Here is a 26,661-nt window from a genome sequence, read left to right on the forward strand (position 1 = left end):
TTTATTCAACTTCAGCCCTGATCATAACACCACATATTAATTTTATAATTCTAACCCTTTAAATGCCAGTGTGTGATGGCATATATTTGCAATATATCAAATGCAAAGTCGATTTTTCTGGGGGGGATTATTACAGGCTAGCATGTGTCAATGATTAGCAACAACAGTTTTTTGTAAGGGTCCCGCCTCCACCAATCACATGCGGCTCCTTTTGTGTGTGTGTGTGAGAGCAAGATAGAGAGAGAGATAGTTCTCCAACTTGTGTGAGTTGCAGTGATCTCCTGGTTGTTTCCCACCTAGGTTATCTAACTATTGCGCTGCTGCAACTAGAAACACTGCCCTGGCCTGCTTCTAAGTTCAGTGGCCTGACTGCAAAAAAATAAAAATATTATTTTATTTAATTTTTTTGTATTTTAATTTTTTGTATTTTTTTTAAATCATCTGGTGACCCCCCCGCAGCGGCTTTGGGGACCCCTGATATAGGGTACAGCGACTATGGTTACTGATAGGGTTACTGTATACAGCTTGTACGTACCATTAATATACACATTCATACTCAATCATAATTTTGGTTTGTCACTACCAAAAACTGTCCAGGAGGAAGACTGATAGGAGGATAGAGGGGGAGAGAGTTCATATTACGATACCCAAATTACAGGGTAATTACTGTTTAATAACAAAATGTATCTGAAATTACCTTATGATTTCTGGTAAGATCTGGTAATGAAAAGTAATTGTCTTAATATGGATGAGTGCTTTCTGAGGAAGCCCTCGTCCATAATTACAGATAATTACTTGTCATTACCACGTAATTATGTTATTACACTGTAATTATAACTGTAATTTGAGTACTGTAATATGAAATGCAGTCCTTGTGGTAAAGGGTACATGATGCAGGTGGGGGTCTTGACCACTACAGCATATCTGGATGGTGATAGACAGTGATGATGTCTGTTTTTCCTTTGGTGAATTTTTACTTTTCCATTCTAAGCCTTAGTCTACTGTATCTCTTCCAGGAAGAACATCAGTTCTCTCTACATGAGCCGGACCAGTGGAAGCACCGTCTTGTCTGGGTCCATAGCAGGCCTGGAAGGTGTTTCCCAGCTGGCCCTGCGGCGGGCGACAAGCATGAGGAAGACCTTCACCACGGGCGTGGCTGCCATCATGAAGAAGTCTCACTGCATCATGATTAAACTACAAGTGGTGAGAGAGGAGAGGCTGGGGCAGGGGCTGGTCTGACTAGAGACAGGGGCTGGTCTGACTAGAGACAGGGGCTGGTCTGACTAGAGACAGGGACTGGTCTGACTAGAGACAGGTGCTGGTCTGACTAGAGACAGGGACTGGTCTGACTAGAGACAGGGGCTGGTCTGACTAGAGACAGGGGCTGATGTGACTAGAGACAGGGGCTGGTCTGACTAGAGACAGGGACTGGTCTGACTAGAGACAGGGACTGGTCTGACTAGAGACAGGGACTGATGCGACTAGAGACAGGGGCTGGTCTGACTAGAGACGGGTGCTGGTCTGACTAGAGACAGGGACTGGTCTGACTAGAGACAGGGGCTGGTCTGACTAGAGACAGGGGCTGATGTGACTAGAGACAGGGGCTGGTCTGACTAGAGACAGGGACTGGTCTGACTAGAGACAGGGACTGGTCTGACTAGAGACAGGGACTGATGTGACTAGAGACAGGGGCTGGTCTGACTAGAGACGGGGGCTGGTCTGACTAGAGACAGGGGCTGGTCTGACTAGAGACAGGGACTGGTCTGACTAGAGACAGGGGCTGGTCTGACTAGAGACAGGGGCTGGTTTGACTAGAGACGGGCTGGTCTGACTAGAGACAGGGGCTGGTCTGACTAGAGACACGGGCTGGTCTGACTAGAGACAGGGGCTGGTCTGACTAGAGACAGGGGCTGGTCTGACTAGAGACAGGGACTGGTCTGACTAGAGACAGGGACTGATGTGACTAGAGACAGGGGCTGGTCTGACTAGAGACAGGGGCTGGTCTGACTAGAGACAGGGGCTGGTCTGACTAGAGACAGGGGCTGGTCTGACTAGAGACAGGGGCTGGTCTGACTAGAGACTGATGTGACTAGAGACGGGCTGGTCTGACTAGAGACAGGGACTGGTCTGACTAGAGACAGGGACTGGTCTGACTAGAGACAGGGGCTGGTCTGACTAGAGACAGGGACTGGTCTGACTAGAGACAGGGGCTGGTCTGACTAGAGACAGGGGCTGGTCTGACTAGAGACAGGGGCTGATGTGACTAGAGACAGGGGCTGGTCTGACTAGAGACAGGGACTGGTCTGACTAGAGACAGGGACTGATGTGACTAGAGACAGGGGCTGGTCTGACTAGAGACAGGGGCTGGTCTGACTAGAGACAGGGGCTGGTCTGACTAGAGACAGGGGCTGGTCTGACTAGAGACTGATGTGACTAGAGACAGGCTGGTCTGACTAGAGACAGGGACTGGTCTGACTAGAGACAGGGACTGGTCTGACTAGAGACAGGGGCTGGTCTGACTAGAGACAGGGACTGGTCTGACTAGAGACAGGGGCTGGTCTGACTAGAGACAGGGGCTGGTCTGACTAGAGACAGGGGCTGATGTGACTAGAGACAGGGACTGGTCTGACTAGAGACAGGGGCTGGTCTGACTAGAGACAGGGACTGGTCTGACTAGAGACAGGGGCTGGTCTGACTAGAGACAGGGGCTGGTCTGACTAGAGACAGGGACTGGTGTGACTAGAGCCGGGGACTGATGTGACTAGAGACAGGGGCTGGTCTGACTAGAGACAGGGACTGGTCTGACTAGAGACAGGGACTGGTCTGACTAGAGACAGGGACTGATGTGACTAGAGACAGGGGCTGGTCTGACTAGAGACAGGGGCTGGTCTGACTAGAGACATGGACTGGTCTGACTAGAGACAGGGACTGGTCTGACTAGAGACAGGGGCTGGTCTGACTAGAGACAGGGGCTGGTGTGACTAGAGACAGGGACTGGTGTGACTAGAGACAGGGGCTGGTCTGACTAGAGACAGGGGCTGGTCTGACTAGAGACAGGGACTGGTCTGACTAGAGACAGGGGCTGGTCTGACTAGAGACAGGGGCTGGTCTGACTAGAGACAGGGGCTGGTGTGACTAGAGACAGGCTGGTCTCACTAGAGACAGGGACTGGTGTGACTAGAGACAGGGACTGGTCTGACTAGAGACAGGGGCTGGTGTGACTAGAGACAGGGACTGATGTGACTAGAGACAGGGGCTGGTCTGACTAGAGACAGGGGCTGGTCTGACTAGAGACAGGGACTGGTCTGACTAGAGACAGGGACTGGTCTGACTAGAGACAGGGACTGGTGTGACTAGAGACAGGGACTGGTGTGACTAGAGACAGGGGCTGGTCTGACTAGAGACAGGGGCTGGTCTGACTAGAGACAGGGACTGGTGTGACTAGAGATGGGCTGGTCTGACTAGAGACATGGACTGGTGTGACTAGAGACAGGGACGGGTGTGACTAGAGATGGGCTGGTCTGACTAGAGACATGGACTGGTGTGACTAGAGACAGGGACTGATGTGACTAGAGACAGGGACTGATGTGACTAGAGACGGTGACTGATGTGACTAGAGACAGAGACTGATGTGACTAGAGACTGGTGTGACTAGAGACAGGGACTGATGTGACTAGAGACAGGGACTGATGTGACTAGAGACTGATGTGACTAGAGACAGGGACTGGTCTGACTAGAGACAGGGGCTGGTCTGACTAGAGACAGGGACTGGTCTGACTAGAGACAGGGGCTGGTCTGACTAGAGACAGGGGCTGGTCTGACTAGAGACAGGGACTGGTCTGACTAGAGACAGGGGCTGGTCTGACTAGAGACAGGGGCTGGTCTGACTAGAGACAGGGACTGGTGTGACTAGAGCCGGGGACTGATGTGACTAGAGACAGGGACTGGTCTGACTAGAGACAGGGGCTGGTTTGACTAGAGACGGGCTGGTCTGACTAGAGACAGGGACTGGTCTGACTAGAGACAGGGACTGGTCTGACTAGAGACAGGGACTGATGTGACTAGAGACAGGGGCTGGTCTGACTAGAGACAGGGGCTGGTCTGACTAGAGACATGGACTGGTCTGACTAGAGACAGGGACTGGTCTGACTAGAGACAGGGGCTGGTCTGACTAGAGACAGGGGCTGGTGTGACTAGAGACAGGGACTGGTGTGACTAGAGACAGGGGCTGGTCTGACTAGAGACAGGGGCTGGTCTGACTAGAGACAGGGACTGGTCTGACTAGAGACAGGGGCTGGTCTGACTAGAGACAGGGGCTGGTCTGACTAGAGACAGGGGCTGGTGTGACTAGAGACAGGCTGGTCTCACTAGAGACAGGGACTGGTGTGACTAGAGACAGGGACTGGTCTGACTAGAGACAGGGGCTGGTGTGACTAGAGACAGGGACTGATGTGACTAGAGACAGGGGCTGGTCTGACTAGAGACAGGGGCTGGTCTGACTAGAGACAGGGACTGGTCTGACTAGAGACAGGGACTGGTCTGACTAGAGACAGGGACTGGTGTGACTAGAGACAGGGACTGGTGTGACTAGAGACAGGGGCTGGTCTGACTAGAGACAGGGGCTGGTCTGACTAGAGACAGGGACTGGTGTGACTAGAGATGGGCTGGTCTGACTAGAGACATGGACTGGTGTGACTAGAGACAGGGACGGGTGTGACTAGAGATGGGCTGGTCTGACTAGAGACATGGACTGGTGTGACTAGAGACAGGGACTGATGTGACTAGAGACAGGGACTGATGTGACTAGAGACGGGGACTGATGTGACTAGAGACAGAGACTGATGTGACTAGAGACTGGTGTGACTAGAGACAGGGACTGATGTGACTAGAGACAGGGACTGATGTGACTAGAGACTGATGTGACTAGAGACAGGGACTGATGTGACTAGAGACAGGGACTGGTGTGACTAGAGACAGGGACTGATGTGACTAGAGACAGGGACTGGTCTGACTAGAGACAGGGACTGGTCTGACTAGAGACAGGGACTGATGTGACTAGAGACAGGGGCTGGTCTGACTAGAGACAGGGGCTGGTCTGACTAGAGACAGGGGCTGGTCTGACTAGAGACAGGGGCTGGTCTGACTAGAGACAGGGGCTGGTCTGACTAGAGACTGATGTGACTAGAGACGGGCTGGTCTGACTAGAGACAGGGACTGGTCTGACTAGAGACAGGGACTGGTCTGACTAGAGACAGGGGCTGGTCTGACTAGAGACAGGGACTGGTCTGACTAGAGACAGGGGCTGGTCTGACTAGAGACAGGGGCTGGTCTGACTAGAGACAGGGGCTGATGTGACTAGAGACAGGGGCTGGTCTGACTAGAGACAGGGACTGGTCTGACTAGAGACAGGGACTGATGTGACTAGAGACAGGGGCTGGTCTGACTAGAGACAGGGGCTGGTCTGACTAGAGACAGGGGCTGGTCTGACTAGAGACAGGGGCTGGTCTGACTAGAGACTGATGTGACTAGAGACAGGCTGGTCTGACTAGAGACAGGGACTGGTCTGACTAGAGACAGGGACTGGTCTGACTAGAGACAGGGGCTGGTCTGACTAGAGACAGGGACTGGTCTGACTAGAGACAGGGGCTGGTCTGACTAGAGACAGGGGCTGATGTGACTAGAGACAGGGACTGGTCTGACTAGAGACAGGGGCTGGTCTGACTAGAGACAGGGACTGGTCTGACTAGAGACAGGGGCTGGTCTGACTAGAGACAGGGGCTGGTCTGACTAGAGACAGGGACTGGTGTGACTAGAGCCGGGGACTGATGTGACTAGAGACAGGGACTGGTCTGACTAGAGACAGGGGCTGGTTTGACTAGAGACGGGCTGGTCTGACTAGAGACAGGGACTGGTCTGACTAGAGACAGGGACTGGTCTGACTAGAGACAGGGACTGGTCTGACTAGAGACAGGGACTGATGTGACTAGAGACAGGGGCTGGTCTGACTAGAGACAGGGGCTGGTCTGACTAGAGACATGGACTGGTCTGACTAGAGACAGGGACTGGTCTGACTAGAGACAGGGGCTGGTCTGACTAGAGACAGGGGCTGGTGTGACTAGAGACAGGGACTGGTGTGACTAGAGACAGGGGCTGGTCTGACTAGAGACAGGGGCTGGTCTGACTAGAGACAGGGACTGGTCTGACTAGAGACAGGGGCTGGTCTGACTAGAGACAGGGGCTGGTCTGACTAGAGACAGGGGCTGGTGTGACTAGAGACAGGCTGGTCTCACTAGAGACAGGGACTGGTGTGACTAGAGACAGGGACTGGTCTGACTAGAGACAGGGGCTGGTGTGACTAGAGACAGGGACTGATGTGACTAGAGACAGGGGCTGGTCTGACTAGAGACAGGGGCTGGTCTGACTAGAGACAGGGACTGGTCTGACTAGAGACAGGGACTGGTCTGACTAGAGACAGGGACTGGTGTGACTAGAGACAGGGACTGGTGTGACTAGAGACAGGGGCTGGTCTGACTAGAGACAGGGGCTGGTCTGACTAGAGACAGGGACTGGTGTGACTAGAGATGGGCTGGTCTGACTAGAGACATGGACTGGTGTGACTAGAGACAGGGACGGGTGTGACTAGAGATGGGCTGGTCTGACTAGAGACATGGACTGGTGTGACTAGAGACAGGGACTGATGTGACTAGAGACAGGGACTGATGTGACTAGAGACGGGGACTGATGTGACTAGAGACAGAGACTGATGTGACTAGAGACTGGTGTGACTAGAGACAGGGACTGATGTGACTAGAGACAGGGACTGATGTGACTAGAGACTGATGTGACTAGAGACAGGGACTGATGTGACTAGAGACAGGGACTGGTGTGACTAGAGACAGGGACTGATGTGACTAGAGACAGGGACTGATGTGACTAGAGACAGGGACTGATGTGACTAGACAGAGACAGGCACTGGTGTGACTAGAGACATGGACTGGTGTGACTAGAGCCGGGGGCTGGTGTGACTAGAGACAGGGACTGATGTGACTAGAGACAGGGACTAATGTGACTAGAGATAGAGACAGGGACTGGTGTGACTAGAGACAGGGACTAATGTGACTAGAGCCGGGGACTGGTGTGACTAGAGCCGGGGACTGATGTGACTAGAGACAGGGACTAATGTGACTAGAGACAGGGACTAATGTGACTAGAGACAGGGACTAATGTGACTAGAGACAGGGACTAATGTGACTAGAGACAGGGACTGGTGTGACTAGAGACAGGGACTAATGTGACTAGAGACAGGGACTGGTGTGACTAGAGACAGGGACTAATGTGACTAGAGACAGGGACTGGTGTGACTAGAGACAGGGACTAATGTGACTAGAGCCGGGGACTGGTGTGACTAGAGCCGGGGACTGATGTGACTAGAGACAGGGACTAATGTGACTAGAGACAGGGACTAATGTGACTAGAGACAGGGACTAATGTGACTAGAGACAGGGACTAATGTGACTAGAGACAGGGACTGGTGTGACTAGAGACATGGACTGGTGTGACTAGAGACAGGGACTAATGTGACTAGAGACAGGGACTAATGTGACTAGAGACAGGGACTGGTGTGACTAGAGACATGGACTGGTGTGACTAGAGACATGGACTGGTGTGACTAGACACAGTGTTGGGGACTGGTGTGACTAGAGACGGGGACTAATGTGACTAGAGATAGGGACTGGTGTGACTAGAGACTGGTGTGACTAGACACAGTGTTGGGGACTTAATAATCATAGAAATAGTAGGAGCTTCATCATCCATCTGCCTGTGTTTTGGCCTGGTGTCGTTCAGTGGTAACGTTTACGGAATGTTCTCTTGTAATTATTTTCTGAACACTTGTATCTTTCAATAGAGGCCATTGGTTTAAAAAAATAAAACAAATTCGATAGTAAAAATCTAGGGATGTCCAGATCGCATTTTTTTGCTCCCGATCATGTGATTTTGAGTATCTGCCGATACCGATCTTTCCCGATCCGATCTTTCACATTAGTAACCAATTTGACGCATTTGTCAGAAACTGGCGAAGCGAGACACGCCCCTCTGTTGCCTCAATAGCCCCAGTCGAGCGCGGCGGCTCACATTACATTCAGCCTGAGAAAAATATTCAAAGTTTCAATCTGTTTGCACATTAGTATACATTCACAGTGTTTGACTTACGTAATGATTTGCTCCATTTTGGTCTGAAGCACAGACAATAATCCTCACAAAGCGAATGTTGACGTTATCCAGGTGAACGTTCTTCATTCAAGCGAGACATTGCAATCAATACAGCTGTTTGGCAAAGCACCAGCCGCAGAGTCCCCCATTCCTTTGCTCGCTCTAGTCACATAACGTGACGTATTAGATTGGTTGTGTTGAACGCAGCTCTGTTCTTTCCTCCATGCAGAACGTCCGCCTTGCAAACATTGCAACTGGCTATTGGACTGGCTTCGGTTTCAATTTTAAAATCTTCCAAACTTCTGACATTTTGTCTAGCTGCTCCGAGTCATCAGGTGGACCTGCCGGTGTTGCGGGAGCGACGCGTTGTGAGGTCTGCTATTTTCGGCATACGTCACTGTCGTGCAACGGTGTAAATCAAAGGAAATTCTTTTGTTTTGGCAAATTCTTCTGCTCTGTGCGACAATAAATAAATGAATGATGATATGTAATTTAAAACCAAAACTAAGGCCTCAGTATGAGTTTAAGACGTGAACATGGTTACCCGGTATATGTTTGTTGAATAAAATAAAAAAATAATTCTTTTTTTACTCCCGATTTTTTTTCCCCCATTCCCGATCTTCTGAAAATCATGTGATCGGCCCCCGATCCCCATCATGTGATCGGATCGGGACATCCCTAGTAAATTCCCATTAAACTGAGACTGTCATCATTATAATGTTTTTGATCAAGCTCTTTAGACTTGCTGCCTTTCTGGATACTACAGCACTACAGAACTACAGAACATTGGTCAAGATAATTTTCATTAGATGTAATCTATTAGATGTACATATATGTGAGTGCCTATGTATTTATGTGCTTATATATATATATATATATTGCTCTGTATTTTCCGCTGTTAACCACCAGAGTCCCTCACCAGCCTCTTCTTTTCTCCAGGATGCTCTGCTTGACATGGTGCGGAGGTCAAGGGTCCACTTTGTCCACTGCATGCTGCCCAAGGCTGACGCCCTCAGGGCCCTGAGCGAGGCCCCGGGGGATAGCGGAGACTCCGGGCTGATGCAGCTGGACGTGGCCCTGCTCCGTGCCCAACTCCGCGGCTCCAAGCTGCTGGGCGCTGTGCGGATCTACAGGCAGGGTGGGTGAGATGGATGATTGGTTCAGACATACTTAAATGGACTGCAGTGTTTCCCCTAAGATTTTTTTCAGGGGGGGGGGGGTGGTAGGCCATAGTAAGACCTACCCCACACACACACACACACACACACACACACACACACACACACACACACACACACACACACACACACACACACACACACACACACACACACACACACACATATTTGAAAAAATGTGAAGCGACTTGACACCGGTTGTTATTCGGTATTATTACATGGCGTTTTCACATTCGCCGAAATGCTTGATTGTGATTGGTCAATAGCCCCAGACAGCGGTGAATAATTTTTCGATAACCACCGGTGATTATTGTTTTTCGCAGCTGTTCGCAATCAAGCCCCACTGACACACTGTTTCAGTGCAATTAGACACACCTGCCGGGCTGCCGGCGATAATAATAATCACTTTATTTGGGCTGACAGAGCCACAGAACAACTGCGTCTGCATTTGATCTAGTCTTGTCGATTTTGTAAAATGAATTAGGTATATTGTTAGTAAGTTAGTCATGTAATAAGCGGGATAATGTATAGCTATACTCGGTCATCATCGCAAAATAATTGACCTTCACTGACGTTTAAAACACCTTGCCGAGGCGGCTCGGTATTTTAAACTCCGTGTTGGTAAATTATTTTGCGACAATGACCTCGTAGCTATACATTATCCCTTACTTATCTTCTCCCCCTTTTCTTCTTTCCATCCCAGGTTACCCTGACCACATGGTGTTCTCTGAGTTCCGCCGGCGCTTTGACGTGCTGACGCCACACCTCACCAAGAAACTGGGTCGCAATTACATAGTGAAGGACGAGAAGAGAGTAAGTTCCAAGTTTTTCCTATTGTGTGTAAGAGAGAGAGCGAGAGAGCTGTTTTTCCCCTGTGTCTTTGGGGCTGTGTTTCTGTGGAAACGCTGGCAAACAAAAGCCCCTCAGTGCTCGGGGGGGCTGTACCCTCTGCTTGTGTAATCTAGATGTGGCCTTTCAAAGCAGGGGCCTACAGTAGAGAGAGACACAGACACACAGGTAGAGGGCGACACAGGCTGGATGTGGTCAAAAGTGTTATTATGGTATTAAGACCATCATGGCTACCAAGGAGGAAAGACGCCTGGAGCAGGTGGACTGTGACACGCAGCATTCAAGCGGACAGGACGGAAGATAAACAACTTGTTGTAGCCCAGTGGGACACGCAGGGTGTGAAGAGGACTATACGTCAGGTGGACATGGGAGGACAAGCTAGTCTGATCTATCCGCCTTCGGTCTCTCTTGGTATTTAACGTCCTTGAAGTGGAAGCACAGTGGGGAACAGACTGGAGTAGAGAGGGAGAGCTACTGTTCTGTTGAGACTAAACGTGTGTGTGTGTGCGCGTGCGTGCGTGCGTGTGTTCCTCCAGGCTGTAGAGGAGCTGCTGGAGTCCTTGGACTTGGAGAAGAGCAGCTATCACATGGGTCTGAGTAAGGTGAGTACCGCTGTACCTGCTCACACGCCATTGTTCAAATATCATACACCCATAATAAACATGAGACAAACTCTAATGTGCCCAAAAGTAGCAGAGAGACAAAGGCTACGTTCAGACTTCAGGCAAAAGTGGCCCAAATCTCTTTGCTCATATGCAGTGTTGTGCTACTGTAGTTACTGAAAAATAGTAACTAGTTACCATTACTAGTTACTTCATTTCAAAAGTAACTCAGTTACTTTACTGATTACTTACACCAAAAAGTAGTGCGTTACTGTGAAAAGTAACCTTTTGAAACATTATTTCAATCGCTTGAATGTGGTCAATCTCACCAGCAATGACATCGTATGTGTGCCTACCCTTTATCCTTTTACTGGCCAATGCAGCTTTCTGGCGTTGTAAAGTAGTGGGGTTTATCCAGTGAGATGTTATACAGAGGAAGCTGTTGTTGTGGACGGACCAAATGTCTGCGGTGGTCGAGATGTAGTCCAGCCCTGCAAACCTTTTCTTTAGCTCATTTTCCATTTTTGTATGAGTCGGATGAATCCGGGTCTTTAACGTTAGACTCAGCTGCTAGCTTCGTTGAAGCATTCTCCAGGTGCTTCAACAGATTTAAATTGCTGTTTTGGGCAATAGATAGGATCTTTGAGCCAAGACGCAATTTACATTTAACTAAAACGTTCTTTTCTTTGTGCTCGACAAAAGAGAAATAGTGAGAATATCCATGTGTAATAACTCGACTTACTTGGCGCCGCCATGACAGTCTAGACTAGAGTAAACACAAACACACCCATAACGTGTCTCCGCATGTGACACAGGAGTCAGGACTGCACTGCAGCTCGCTACCAATCTACATAAAAATAACGCAGTAACGAACCATTTAGTAGCGGTAATTGAGTTACTGAATTTCAAAAGTAATGCGTTAGAGTACTAGTTAGTTACTGCCAAAAGTAATGGCTAACGCATTAGTCCCAACACTGTTCATGTGTGACTCAGATAAAAAAAAATCACGACAGTGTGAATAGTACAAATCACATGGAATCTGATCTTTTCAATTCTGATTTGGGCCACTTTCATATGTGGTCCTAAATCAAATACAGGTCAGAATTTTTGCTACTTTTACGTCACTCTAGATTGACATTTGTAAATTCTTTATGCCCAACTTCTTTATTGTTCATGTATGCATATTTTGTTGAGAGAGTTGCCGAGCATTTCCTTGATTTTAATTTAATAATGTCTTTGTGAACCATGTCTGACAGTAGTCTTGGAGTGTGTGTCTTCTCAGCCCCACTGACTGAGACCAATCATGTCTCTTTTGTATTTGTGGCATGTAGATAGAGCGGTTTCTGGGAAGAGACAGACATTCTTCATTCTACATTCTTGTAGTTCTTCACCACGGCACTTGTAGAGTAATCATAGACCAGCTTGCGTGGCAGAGAGGCTTAATCCCATCAGGTGGAAGGTGGCCTTCAGCCAACGAGCCACAGTGGCCAAAACAATGGATGCTATGCTCCCAGATAAGTGCAGTGTGTTTAGGCAGTGGCTAACTGGTTACCAGTTCGATTCTGGTTTTCCCGACTTCATGTCGAAGTGTCCTTTTGAGCAAGACGCATAACCTGCTCCCAATGAGCTGGTTGGTCTTGCGTGGCATACACGTTGGTGTGTGGATGTGTGGGTGAATGTGAGGCACAAGTTGTAAAGTGCCAGATAAATGCAATATAAATGCGGTATCTTCCATTTAGGTCTGTTAGAACAGGGGTTCGCAAACTTTTCAGGCTGCGACCCCCAAATAACGGTGCCGCGACCCCCACTATTATAGGAGGTAAAAAAATAAAAAATAATAATAATATATATATACCGTATATATATATATATTTTTTATAAATGGAAATGTATGGTTGAAACATGCAAACGTTCAAACGCACACACACTAATAAGCATTGTAGGCTTTTAACCAGGGCCGGACTGGGAAAATCATTCAGGCCAGGAAATATACTGCAAAATATAGCCCCAGGCAGGCCACTTTTTAAGCAGTGAAACCCTATACATTGTACTTAAATAACTTATTTGGAACTTACCCTTGTGTTTGCTATTTCACTGAAATTATGTTTTTAAGTTGCAGGAAATTGCAGCAAATGGATTTCTTTATTGCAAATATGTTTGCCTCCTGGATCGGGGGGTACAGGATAATAATAATAATAATAATAATAATAATAATAATAATAATAATAATAATAATAATAATAATAATAATAATAATAATAATAATAATAATAATAATAATATATTTAATTTATATAGTACACTTTAAACTCAGTGAGCTCTCAATGTGCTTCATGGCAGAAGGAAAATAAAATAAAAAATAAAATAAAATAAAAGGTTTAAAGGGGCTATGTATTATAAATGTCATTTTTCAGTCTCTAGCATTGTATTATAGTAATAGGAGTTTGTATCAATGTGTTTTAGGGTCTAAATACCATATTGGCGGATTGCTGAGATTCAGCCCAGCCCCTTTCGTCCTCCAGTAAATCAGGTCATTTTGATTTGAACGGCTGAGTCACGTCATTCTGCCGCTGGGTAGCGCACAGTGATGCGATTGGCTCTGTGGTTGGAGCTAATGCCCGCCCCCATTCTACCTAGACTGACTGTACACAGCGAAACCATTTCCTCATACTCGAGAGGGAGAGAAAGGAAGAGAGAGGGAGAGAGATAGAGAGCACTTGGGGGGGGGGGCCTGCAGCGCGCCACACACACGCAAACGGGAGATTGAAAGAAAGAAAAAAAAAACCACAAGCTGCCGGCGGACTCTCATCACCGAGAGGGAGAGAAAGGAAGAGAGAGGGAGAGAGATAGAGAGCACTTGGGGGGGGGGGGGGGGGGGGCTGCAGAGCGTGCCACACACGCAAACGGGAGATTGAAAGAAAGAAAAAAAAAACCACAAGCTGCCGGCGGACTCTCATCACCGAGAGGGAGAGAAAGGAAGGGAGAGAGATAGAGAGCACTGGGGGGGGGGGGGGGGGGGTGGGGGGGGGGGCTGCAGCGCGCCACACACACGCAAACGGGAGATTGAAAGAAAGAAAAAAAAAAACCACAAGCTGCCGGCGGACTGTCTTTTTTTTCTCTCTCTCTCTCTCTCTCTCTCTCTCTCTCTCTCTCTCTCTCTCTCTCTCTCTCTCTCTCTCCCACCCCCTCCCTCTCTCGCTCTCTCTCTCTCTCTCTCTCTCTCTCTTCCCCCCCCCCCCCTCCCTCCCTCCCTCTACCAGTGCAGACTGTGTGGCACTGTCACTCAAAGTGCTTATGGGCGGAGCCAGGCCATAACAGCCTGATTTCTTGAGGCTGAAAAATGATGGTTTTGAGTACTTGATTAGAAATATAAAACAATGAATTTTTTTGAAAAAAAACTTACAAATGTCTTCAATAGACTAACAGGAATTGTGTAAAGTTTCCCAAATAGTGCTAGGAATAGCAATACATAGCCCCTTTAAAACATAAAAATATTTAAAATGAATTAAATAAATTTTTATAAAAAACATAAACATAGGTGAAGATTATAAAACAGGCCCTAGTGGAAGGCAGAATAAAATAAATGAGTTTTAAGGCTGGCCTTGAAGGCAGTAAGGGAGACTGAGGCCTTGATGGACCCTGGCAGCTGATTCCACAGGCCCGGCCTGTGGATGGGGGGTACAGGGGAATAAAGGGGGATGGATGGGGGTACCCCTCCAGACCACCCCCTTAGTTGTGTCTCAGCATCATCTTGTTAGATAATCCTGGGGAAAGCCCTGCAATGGGAAGACAGAATGATTTGGAGCCAGCTGTACTGCCAAGAACATTTAAAGGGTGAATTGACCTATCCCAAGTTCCGCCCTCTTTTCTTGACCTTCCAATCACAACTACTGCTTTCCTCAGTCAAGCTAATATATATATATATATATATATATATATATATAATTTCTTGACCATCCTATCACAAGCGTAGCTTTACTCTTGTCAATCTAAGAGGGGGCAGAGCTTGGGATAGGTCAATTGGCCTCTGGAGTGAGATCAGTATCCAGATTGTCATTCACAAAGCATTGCAGTGGCATCTTAGCAACAGCTGTCTTGCTAGCATGCTAATTACCAGCCCCAAATATTCTCATGGTACTGGAATTGCAGCATGACACAAAATGGAATAGAAAATCTGCCATTACAAATAATACAAATGTATAAAAATTTCTTTATTGTGTTCTTGACTCATCTGCTGAGTAACCTTTATATATACTGTAGGGGTTAAAGATACATTACAGGCTAATTACAATACCTGTAGAGCAGGAGATATTGCAGATTTTTCATATAATACCCAGTTGTTAACACTGTTTTCTGACTTACTGCTCCAGTGCAGTTATTCCCCTGTTTAACTTGTGTGATTTTTTTTCATTGCTGTGGTGTTGAAGGAGGACATCTTAAATTTTTTGCCTTTAGCTAAAACCACCATAACATATTCAACACCTGTCAAGATGATCCTGTGTGTACACTTTACATTTGATTAATATTTGTATGCAATCATGCCTGTTGATCCTGATGTTGATGACAATGACAACGATGATGATGATGATGATGATGATGATAGGACTGTACCGAATAGTTCGAAGATTCAAAGCTTCATTCATAACGTTGACATTCGAATTCTAAATCAACATTCAAATATATATATATATATATATATTTTTATGTGTCTATTCATTCTGTTTAAACCAATGGGGGTTTTCTTCACAGTTGCAGATAAAGATTAGGCTACACTAATATTATAGTATTATACTATTATAAATAAAACATTTATCATAAATGTAGCCTATCTTCATCCGCTTGGCGCTCGACGCTCCATCAAGACGTCACCATCACTTTCATACCAACCGTGCCCTTATTGGATTATTTATGTTGACGAAACTGACAAGTTATATTCATTAAAGAAAGTTGATTTAATAAAAAAAATATACACATTTTATCAGATTAATCACTTTATTCAAATTGAGGATTTTGTTTGAGGATTTTTTAAATGTATTTTAAATGTTTTATAATAGAAGCTTCGAATGTAAAAAAATAAATAAAAATTTACATTCGGTACAGCCCTAGATGATGATGAGGTCGACAGCGATGATTATAATAGATTCCGGGCGATGAAGTTCAATGATTCTGATTCATGATCTCTTGTTCCTGTAGTTGTTCTTCAGAGCTGGGACCTTGGCTAAGCTGGAGGAGCAGAGGGATGAACAGACCAAACGCAATCTGACCCTGTTCCAGGCCACCTGCAAGGGCTATGTGGCCCGACAGGCCTTCAAGAAGAGGAAGGTAGGCTAACTACATACCGGTGAATGTTATTGAAATTATGAAATTTTTTAAATAAGTAAGTAATAAGAGTCTTGGATATTTGTTTGGAAGAAAACCTAAACAAGCTCTTATCTTAAAGCCCAACTTGCAGGTTAAACCCTACTCTTCAATTATGGGTAGTTTACATCATTGGTATCTAATTTCATTATTAATTTTTTTCCATTTGACGCCGGAAATGCCACTCAGAAAGAGTTAAAAAGGTCCACGGACGAATAACATGCACGCGCGAATCAAAAAAGCTTATCAGAGCTATCAGGGCCATGACGTCACGCGAGGCAACTTTCCCCTACTTCTGATCCACTACAAGGAGTTTTGACGAGTGCAGAAAGCTATTTCCTTGATCCAAATGGACGCCTTACAAGACGCAAATGGGTTTAATCGTCGGAGACTTTGATGGACCAGCTACAACTGGTTGAAACAAGCAGGCACGCAGGAAGTGAGTCAGACTTAGGGGTGCGGCGGTCGGAGTCAGAGATAAATAATAATAATAACGTAAGCGCATCATTCGTGATTTTCCATTCATTTGAAAGATCAATATTTTACACTACAACAAACAAACTTGAACACCAACATGTGGACAGTTCACACACGAAATGCAGCAGTTTTTTCTCTAATCAGAAGATGATTTATTGTCGATTTAGACGCAAGCGGCAACAACTAGCGTTTGGATTTTCGTTTCGCACACCGCACAGGGTGTGTGTGTGTGTGTGTGTGTGTGTGTGTGTGTGTGTGTGTGTGTGTGTGTGTGTGTGTGTGTGTGTGTGTGTGTGTGTGTGTGTGTGTGTGTGTGTGTGTGTGTGTGTGTGTGTGTGTGTGTGTGTGTGTGTGTGTGTGTGTGTGTGTGTGTGTGTGTGTGTGTGTGTGTGTGTGTGTGTGTGTGTGTGTGTGTGTGTCACTGACTGTCACAACAACAATCCCAGCAGGAGCGATAATAAACACACATTACCTATTCCGAAGACGGTAGAACACCGATGGTGGTCTTGCGTTCAGGAGTGGTGGAAATAAACTCCTTCATGACAACATGAATGTCCAGTGAGTCCAGAATATCCTGATGCATATGCAGCAAGTCCAGGTTATTATTATTAAAGAAATCAGATATTCGTTTTTTGAGACATTTCTTTTCTGAGACACAAGTAAACACACTCTCCACTTCAGTCAGTCCTCCCTCTCTGCAATTCGTTCCCGCATACAACATCGCCGACAGATATATTCCTTTACTGCGAATTGTCCCAAAAACTATTCCAGGCCGCTATTTCTTTTACCAACGGAATTCCAGTTCCGCGTTTAACGCTTCCAGGCTTCCAGGCCACGTCTATTCGAATCCCAACTGGTTCATGCGTCGGCTACACGCTTGCGGCTTCTTTAATAACGCTGCATTATCGAGACAGCGCCCCTATGAGGATCTGGCAATGAATTCCAAGAGTAGGGTAAATCTGCAGTGCAGTGCTGCTCGCTCTGTGACATTGAGTAGCCTCGGTATTACAATGGAATAAAGGCCAAAACAACTTTGCAGTTGCAGTTACACTCCCCGCCAGCAGGGGGTGCTGCAGCCCCCACCGCACCCCCCCCTTCCCGCGTCCTTGGAAACAAGGTAGTTATAGTTAATGTTTTTAATGTCGTAAAAAAAGAACTACATTTACCACTAGGCAGCCTGTTGTTCAGTACAGCAGCGCTACTGGTCTGTGGGCTGTCGCCTTATCCCCGGGTCATAGTACCAAGCTGGCTATATAGCTCTGGCTAACGTTACCCCGCTAACGTTAGCTTAGCACTATGTCTACTGTCGTGCATGTAAAAGAGTTTTGGGAACGAGTAAAATGTGTAGGTCCTCTTCTCAGACCTGCAGGGCAAAGCACTGCAGGACGCGACCCCGGTCAGACGCCTCTGGTTTTAGCTCCGCAACGATGTACACACTTTTAGCTATTATGTTTGTTTTTTCTACTTTTTTATTTAAAGCAACACTGGCGGGTACGTCATACGACCGTCAGACACTTATGGACCTGAACCCCGGGCTCAAAGAGGAGTTCGGAGACACTTTTGACCTAGAATGGCCAGCAGAAATCAGACGGGAGAATGGCGGCAAGGAAAAGAACAAAGGCCACGGCAGGAAGAGACACAGAGGGAGACGTGGAGGTATCAGACTGAGACTAAAAAGAGCTGCTTACCGCCCAGCAATTCCATCCATCTTTCTGGCGAATGCCCGTTCGTTGGAGGGTAGGATGGATGACCTAAGGGCGAGGGTCCGGTTCCAACGGGAGATGAGAGACATCAACATCTTATGTCTCACGGAGACATGGCTCACGTCGACGACTCCGGACAAAAGCGTATCTCCCTCGGATGCCTTTACAGTCTTACGTGCAGATCGTACCGCTGCCTCAGGAAAGACCATCGGCGGCGGGGTCTGCCTCAGCACGAACAATTCCTGGGTTAATCCCGAGGGGGTGCATGTTCTCTCAAACTCGTGTTCCCCGGACATGGAACACCTTTCTATTCTGTGCCGTCCGTTTCATCTCCCGAGGGAGTTCTCCGCGGTCGTCATGACCGCCGTATATATTCCCCCACACGCGAATACGGGCAAAGCGCTGGGAGAACTACACGATCATCTCAACAAACACCAGATCAAACATCCAGATGCAGCGATGGTAGTAGCCGGCGATTTCAACCAGGCCAACCTGAAGAAAGTGATGCCGTCCTTTTTTCAGCACATCGCTTGCTCCACCAGAGGGAAAAACACACTCGACCACTGTTATTCCCCGTTCAGAGCTGGATACAAGGCAGTAGCCGCTCCGCCATTAACGGGGTCCACAAGCTCGAGCGATCACGACTCCATCTTGCTATTTCCGGCATATCAACAAAGATCGCGTGACGCCGTCGTGTCACGTGAGACAAAGAAGTGGACCGACGAATCAGAGGCCACGCTCCAGGACGTGCTTGCAGACACGGATTGGGATGTATTCAAAGGAAGCGCCAGTGACGTCAGCGAGCTAGCAGACACAGTGGTGTGCTACATTACAACAATAGCCGATGGTATTGTCCCCAGGAAAACGGTGCGGATTTTCCCAAACCAGAAACCGTGGGTGGATAGCACTATCAGAGCAGCTCTGAACTCTCGTACCACCGCCTACAACCTGGGTAGAGAGTCAGGAAACATGGAGGAGTATAAGGCTTCAGTCTATACTCTACGCAAGGCTGTCAAACTTGCTAAGAGGACATATGCTGATAAACTGGAGACACAAATGGCACAAAACGACACAAGAGGATTATGGCAGGGACTGAAGACAATAACTGACTATAAAGTCAGCGCCCCCTCAATGGGGAGCGACGACGCCTCCCTCGCGGACAAGCTCAACATCTTCTACGCTCGGTTTGGTGTAGACAGTGGCGCTGCTGGCTCTCCGGCTAGTGACGTCACTGGCGCGCCGGCTGTTGTGGAGGGGGGGGGCAACCGCGGGGGGGCGGGGACGCTCTCTCGTTGTCGGAACACAGTGTGAGAAGAGCATTTATGCAGGTGAACACCAGGAAGGCTGCTGGCCCAGATGGCATAACAGGACGCATACTCAAGACCTGTGCCAACCAGCTGGCCCCTGTGTTCACCGCCATATTTAATCAATCACTGGCGGAGTCAGTGGTCCCTGCCTGCTTCAAGATGTCTACCATCATCCCTGTGCCGAAGAAACCCTCCCCAACATGCCCAAATGACTACAGACCGGTGGCACTCACCTCTGTGGTCATGAAATGTTTCGAGAGGCTGGTCAAGGACCACATTTGTGCCTCCCTCCCCAGTGATATGGACCCGATGCAATTTGCATACAGGACAAACAGGTCCACCGACGACGCGGTCTCCCAGGTACTGCACAGCACCCTCTCGCACCTTGACCGTCAGAAGGGGGGCTATGTGAGACTGTTGTTCATTGACTACAGCTCAGCGTTCAACACCATAGTCCCCACCAGACTGGTGGACAAGCTGATCGAGCTAGGTCTGAGCTCCGCCCTGAGCGCCTGGGTACTGGACTTTCTGAGCGAAAGACCCCAGGCGGTCAGGGTGGGGGGTCAGACCTCCAACACCATCACCCTGAGCATTGGGTCCCCCCAGGGCTGTGTTCTGAGCCCCCTGCTGTACTCACTCTACACACACGACTGTGTGGCCAAGTTCAGCTCCAACTCCATAGTGAAGTTCGCAGATGACACGGTGGTGGTGGGGCTGATCTCGGACAACGACGAGAAGGCCTACCGGGAGGAGGTTGAGGTACTGGAACGCTGGTGCCAGGACAACAGCCTGCTCCTGAACATTGGTAAAACCAAGGAGCTGATCGTGGATTATAGGAGAGGACAGCAGGAGACGCACACACCACTGATGATTAACGGGGCTACCGTGGACAGGGTGAGCAGCTTCAAGTACCTGGGGGTCCACATCTCAGAGGACCTGACATGGTCAACACACATAGACACAGTAGTAAAGAAGGCGAAACAGCGTCTCTACCACCTGAGACAGTTAAGGAAGTTCAGAGTATCGGGAAAGATACTCCAGTCCTTCTACTCAGGAGCTGTAGAGAGCATCCTGACCGGAAACATCACTGCCTGGTATGGAAACAGCACGGCACAGGACAAGAAGGCCCTACAGAGAGTGGTGCGCTCAGCCGAGCGTACCACGGGTATTGCACTACCCCCCTTGCAGGTTCTATACAACAAGAGGTGCAAATCCAGAGCCTGCAGGATAATGAAAGAGCCTCACCACCCCAATAACAGCCTGTTTCAGCTGCTGAGGTCAGGCAGACGCCTGCGAACCCCGGCTACTAGGACAGAGCGGCTTAGGCTCAGCTTCTTCCCCCAGGCCATCAGAGCCATGAACAATGAACATTGAGTGCTCAGAACATTGAACTGTCCACACACAAGCACACATGAACACACACACGACACGCACACTGTGCACGCTCACACACGAGCAGCCACTTAACACTTTAACATGAGCGGGCACACACTCATGTCGCACACACGCACACTTATGGCCAAAGGAAAGGACACTTTAAATTAGAATAACAGGAACAGTGTATTGCACTACCAAAGCTAACTAGCATGTCCCATATGCTCTGTAAATAACTATGTACAGATACCGAGATGTCACTCCATGTTACCTGTTACCTGTTACTGCACAATGTTGTTTTCTTCTTTGATTCTAGTATATGTACCACTGTATTGCACATCGTTGCGGGCTAGACCACCCGCATTTCATTGTATACCTGTATGCCATGACAATTAAAACTCTTGACTTGACTTGACTTGACTTGCACACACACCATTTTAAATCGGGTGATGTTAGGAGTTTCGAGAATGCTGGCTAGCAAGCTATGCGCCCCGGCATGTTGATACGATAGTAGCCCCTTTAGCCCCACTCGGTGCATCAGTGACGATAGCTATGAGCTAACTAACGCTACAAGCTCAAACACCTTATAACTACTACTATTGTCGTGTCCATAAGTTCCCTGGCATAATACTTGTGAGGACAAAGGTATACAAAGAGGAGAGAACCAGTTTAGATCGGGTATTCATGCCGGCTGGCAAGCTAGACGTCGGGGCATGTTGTTAGCACAATGGCTACCAAGCTAAGCTAAGCTACGTTGGCGTTTGGCGTTGTGGACACAATATGTACAGCGACGCAATGATTTACATTATTACAAATATGGTAACGTGGTTGTGGCTTTTACAAATAGTGGTTGGCTTTGGAGATGGATGGCTATGATCACGGAGCAATAGTGTTGTTAGGTGAAACAGATCATTCATTACTCCTCGGCTAGTAGTAGCAAGGCTCTCTGCCTGCCACTAGCTGTGTGTGACTCTCAGAGCCCCTGCTGCCCTGCACCTCACGTGACGTCAGCATTAAGATGACACACGCATGTTATTGATCCATGGATTAAAATATCCACGTGCGTGGTGATTGTGTTGGGCAGACAAAATGTTTGATAAAAACGCTAAAACTGGGTCAATTTCAATACTTTTTTTCCCCTTCTTCATGAAAGTCACTGTTGGCCTAGTCCACATTGTTTATTGAACAAAAATACAACCTGCAAGTTGGCCTTTAAACCTAAATCCATTTTGCTACTCAGATGAAATACTTTTCACTCTGGATTTCATTTCAGAAATCAATTGACAAACCTTTGAGATGGTTGTCTATTCATGGCCATTTTCTGTTCACATTTGGAATGGATTCAACTGAAATTGACCTTGGTATAATGTATACATTTACTCTGTCGACAGATTCAGGTCCTGGCCATCCGTTGCATCCAGAAGAACATCCAGAAGAACCGAGGTGTGAAGGACTGGCCCTGGTGGAAGGTCTTCACCACCGTGAGGCCTCTTGTTAAGGTCCAGCTCTCCGAGGACCAGATGAAATCCAAAGACGTGAGTTAGCTGTTATGAGTCAGTAGCTTACCTACTAGTAGCTTAAATAGTATACGAACAGGTCGAAAAGTACCTTGCAAAAAAAATAATCGAATCTACGAATTCAAATCTGGCTTCAGAACATCCCACTCCACTGACACATGCCTTCTCTATTTGAACGACCACATCAAACAAGAGGTGGATGCAGGCAAATACTGTGGCATGGTCATGCTGGACCTAGAAAAGGCCTTCGACACTGTCAATCACTCCATTCTGATTGACAAGCTAAAAGCAATTGGTTTTGATAGTCCGTCAGTGAGCTGGATGCAATCCTACCTGGAGGGGAGAGAACAGATGGTGGAGGTAAACGGTACCCTATCCCCCCCCCCCCCTCACAGTGAGCTGTGGTGTTCCACAAGGAAGCATACTAGGACCGTTACTGTTCTTAATTTATGCAAATGAAATGTCGTCAGCTTGTGACTGCAACTTGTTCCTGTTCGCGGACGACTCAGCCCTGCTGGTCTCTGACAAGAACAAGTTACAGGTTGAAAAAACCCTCAGCTCGGAACTCATCAGAATCTGCACCTGGCTCACTATCATTACACCTGGGTAAAACAGAGTCCATTCTCTTCGGTTCCAAAAACAAACTCAGCAAGACCAACGGCTTCTCAGTTTCCGTGTGTTAGATATCAGTGTTTTCAGGCTGTAATCAACTCGTCACCTGTGGTTCCGTGAAGTTTCTGCGTTGTGTTGTTTTTTGTTGAATGATGGTTATCGACCTCCCCCGTACTGGCTGTAACACTGTTTCACCCCGTTAATGCATCCGTACAAAGAATTAACTCTGGAAATGTGGTATCTTTCCTTAGATCATGATGTTTATTCCATAAACATAGATAGATGGAAACAGTTGGAAAGTCTTTGAAAAATCTATTAAATTAATAAATTCTACAGATCAGCTCGATGATTGTTGCGGCCCAGTGGTTAGCCAAAAGCCTTCCCTGTTAGCCGAAGCTAGCTATCTCGTGGCTCCGGAGGGTGGAGGGGCCTCCCATCCCCCACCCTCCAGCTGCTGCAGTCGCTCTGTCCACCTGTCTACGCGTCTGCCTCGTCTCCTAGTCTGAGTCAATCCGGAAGAACTCACAACTATAAAGTATATTCCTTAGCAACGGCTGCTAGCCCATAGCAACCCCACCCTATCTCATCACTATAGCAACGGCTTCTCCCCTCCCTAGCCGACCAGCTATCTTTGTTGATGCTAAAGCACCTCGGCCAATGACCTCGGTGCTGCTGGCTGCTGTCGCTCCCACAGAGCCTGTGCCCAGTTCAACACACAATACAATGTTTAAACTAATATCTATATAGATATGTACTTTACCTTCATGTTATAACCCTTTAGACCTACAACGCCTGCTAATAATGCATTATATATATCCTGTATATACACACAAATGTGTTTCCCCGGTTTCAATGGGATAACACACACAGAGGAGATGTATGTCTCAGCGTTTACAGTTTAACACGGTTACACTGATATCTATAGGTTGTTATAACCAAAAATGAAAACCATTGATTTCATCAAGTGGGTGACAATATTGTCACAAGGAAAGATGAAATTACATACCTGGGTTCCATCCTAGAGGCAAATCTTTCCTGTGACAAAATGGCATCCAATGTAATAAAAAAAAGTCAACCAACGAACTAGATTCTTGTACTGGATCTCTTCTCTGGTAAACAAGAATACCCTGAAGACACTGGCAGGAGCACTCATTCAAGGGTACTACGACTATGTTTGCACCTCATGGTACCAAAGCACCTCAAAGGTGCTAAAAACTAAATTACAAACATCACAAAACAAACTGGTCAGACTACTGCTTGACCTTACTCCTAGAACCCACCTCACCCCTGCCCACTTTGACAACCTAGGATGGCTTAGAGTAGACGACAGAGTACAGCAACTTGCAATGGGCCTGGTCTACAAGATACACTACACCACTAAGGTACCCATGTACATGTCAAAATACTTCCCAAAGGTCAGTGAATACCACGACCACAACATCAGAGGGAGCTCCACAAATCATGTTAAACCCAGATTCGGCTCAAACAAGGGACTAAACACGTTTCGCAATTATGCCACATCAATGTGGAACGCCCTACCCACAGCTGTAAAGGAATGTGAATCACTACCCACTACCCACCTTCAAAACCACTCTAAAAGAGCAACTATGGGAGACTGCAATTCGAAACTGGCCCCTGTAAATGTCCAAACCCAACCCCCTCCAATGTACAGTTCCCACCCCACCCACCAACCACCTCCAATGTACAATTTCCCACCCCTCCTACCCAACCCCCACCCCACCTACCCAACCTCCTCCAATGTACAGTTTCTTCCCCCTCAAATGTATATACTCTCTTTTTAGACACTTTTTGTACTCATAAACAGTACTGTATGTCATATATGTTATGATGAATTGAAAATGGGGGACCCTGATGTAAACAAGATGAAAGTCTTTCTCTGGTCTGCATCCCCTTAACAATTGTGTGTATTGAGCTGTACTGTATTGTACCCATTCTGCAATCTGTTAATACAATTTTCAATCAATCAATTAATCAATCAAAACCTTCACACCCCTACATCTCTCTTCTTCTTCTTCTTCTTCTTCTTCTTCTTCTTCTTCTTCTTCTTCTTCTTCTTCTTCTTCTTCTTCTTCTTCTTCTTCTTCTTCTTCTTCTTCTTCTTCTTCCTCTTCCTCTTCCTCTTCCTCTTCCTCTTCCTCTTCCTCTTCCTCTTCTTTGTTTGAGTTTTATGGCGGTTTGCATCCCAAGTGTTATTTTACCACCAACTACAGTACTCTTTCTTTATGAATGGCTTTTCTTTAGGCTATGAAGACTATTATACATAATATAATACTATATATATATAAATATATATACTAGGCCTGTCCCAAGGTTAAAATCTTGTTGTCAGCAGTACCTCCAGTTTGGTCAGTTGTCCCTACGAACACACTTGGCAGTGGGAAGCCGGTGGGGTACGAGTCCTGGTTGTTGCAATAGCAACTCCTCTGTTCAGCAGGGAGGGGATCTGGGCTGACAGTTAGGTTAGTGAAACTGTATCGGAGGAGGCATGTGGTAGTCTACACCCTGCCCAGATTAAAGAATTAAAAATGTAAGAATGACTTGAAACCCAAACATTTCAAGAAGACTGGTATGGTCCTTTAAATGTAATCATTATGCAGGTGTCTCATTTATCAAACATTGAATATCTCAGTTTGGAATGAAACTCTTTTGCATGCATTATGTCATATAAGAAGGACAAAATGGCAAACGGCTACTTTTTTCCATATTCCATACAGTTCCTTTGTAACATGGCTCTGTGTTTCAGGAGGAGATCAAGCAGTACAAGTCCAAGTTTGAGAGGCTGGAGAAAGAGAGGAACGAGCTGAGACTCAACACTGATCGACTGGACAGCAGAGTGAGTCTCTCTATTCTGACATTTAGATACATATATAGAGAGTGAGATATATATATATAGTGCTGTCAGGCGATTAAAACAAATTATCTAATTATTTACAGGATTTGTAATTAATTAATCAAATTAATCACATTTTAATCGCATAACCATTTTAGGCCTGATATTCTATATTCTATAATCATATTTCAAATGGCATGTCTCCGGATGGCAGAATTCAGTACTGTATCTACAAAACCTTCTGTTTAATCATCTTCCATTTATTCATTTGCTTAGATTTTTCAGGTCTGGTCAATTTTAGCATGGTGTTATTCACAGTCAAAGATAAAAGAAATGTATTGATATTCTCTTGGTTCATTACAATTTACTCAAGCCTAGTAACGGACAGTATTTCTGACACTGGGAATACATTCCCTGAGATCCATAGATGTCCCTAGAATCAGATACCAAGAACATGCAAATGGGCCATATTAAAAAAAAAAGTCAATGTGTATTCTACGTTCTTATGGAATGAATGAGATAAAAAAAAATAAAAAATTTAAAAATAAAAATTCATTTTGAGTTAATTTTCATAACGCGATAATTTGCTGTGTAATTAATTAATCTAATTAACGCAATAAAC

The 26,661-nt window shown here is 46.7% G+C and overlaps 1 protein-coding gene across 1 annotated transcript in view; it reads left to right on the forward strand.

Annotated features, from left to right (window-relative positions):
• LOC311233020 (unconventional myosin-XVIIIa-like) overlaps positions 1-26,661 on the forward strand; it is a gene marked incomplete at both ends in the record, with an annotated part of 212,117 nt that overhangs the window by 118,912 nt on the left and 66,544 nt on the right. The window contains 7 exons of the mRNA XM_084319874.1: positions 1,017-1,203; positions 9,151-9,349; positions 10,093-10,202; positions 10,775-10,840; positions 16,034-16,162; positions 22,451-22,594; positions 25,953-26,042. Of these exons, the coding sequence (XP_084176000.1) occupies positions 1,017-1,203; positions 9,151-9,349; positions 10,093-10,202; positions 10,775-10,840; positions 16,034-16,162; positions 22,451-22,594; positions 25,953-26,042 (925 nt within the window). The remainder of the gene's footprint in view (positions 1-1,016; positions 1,204-9,150; positions 9,350-10,092; positions 10,203-10,774; positions 10,841-16,033; positions 16,163-22,450; positions 22,595-25,952; positions 26,043-26,661) is intronic.

The sequence above is a fragment of the Notolepis coatsorum genome (genome assembly GCF_963971535.1).
Source record: "Notolepis coatsorum genome assembly, chromosome: 8".
Lineage (NCBI taxonomy): Eukaryota > Metazoa > Chordata > Actinopteri > Aulopiformes > Paralepididae > Notolepis > Notolepis coatsorum.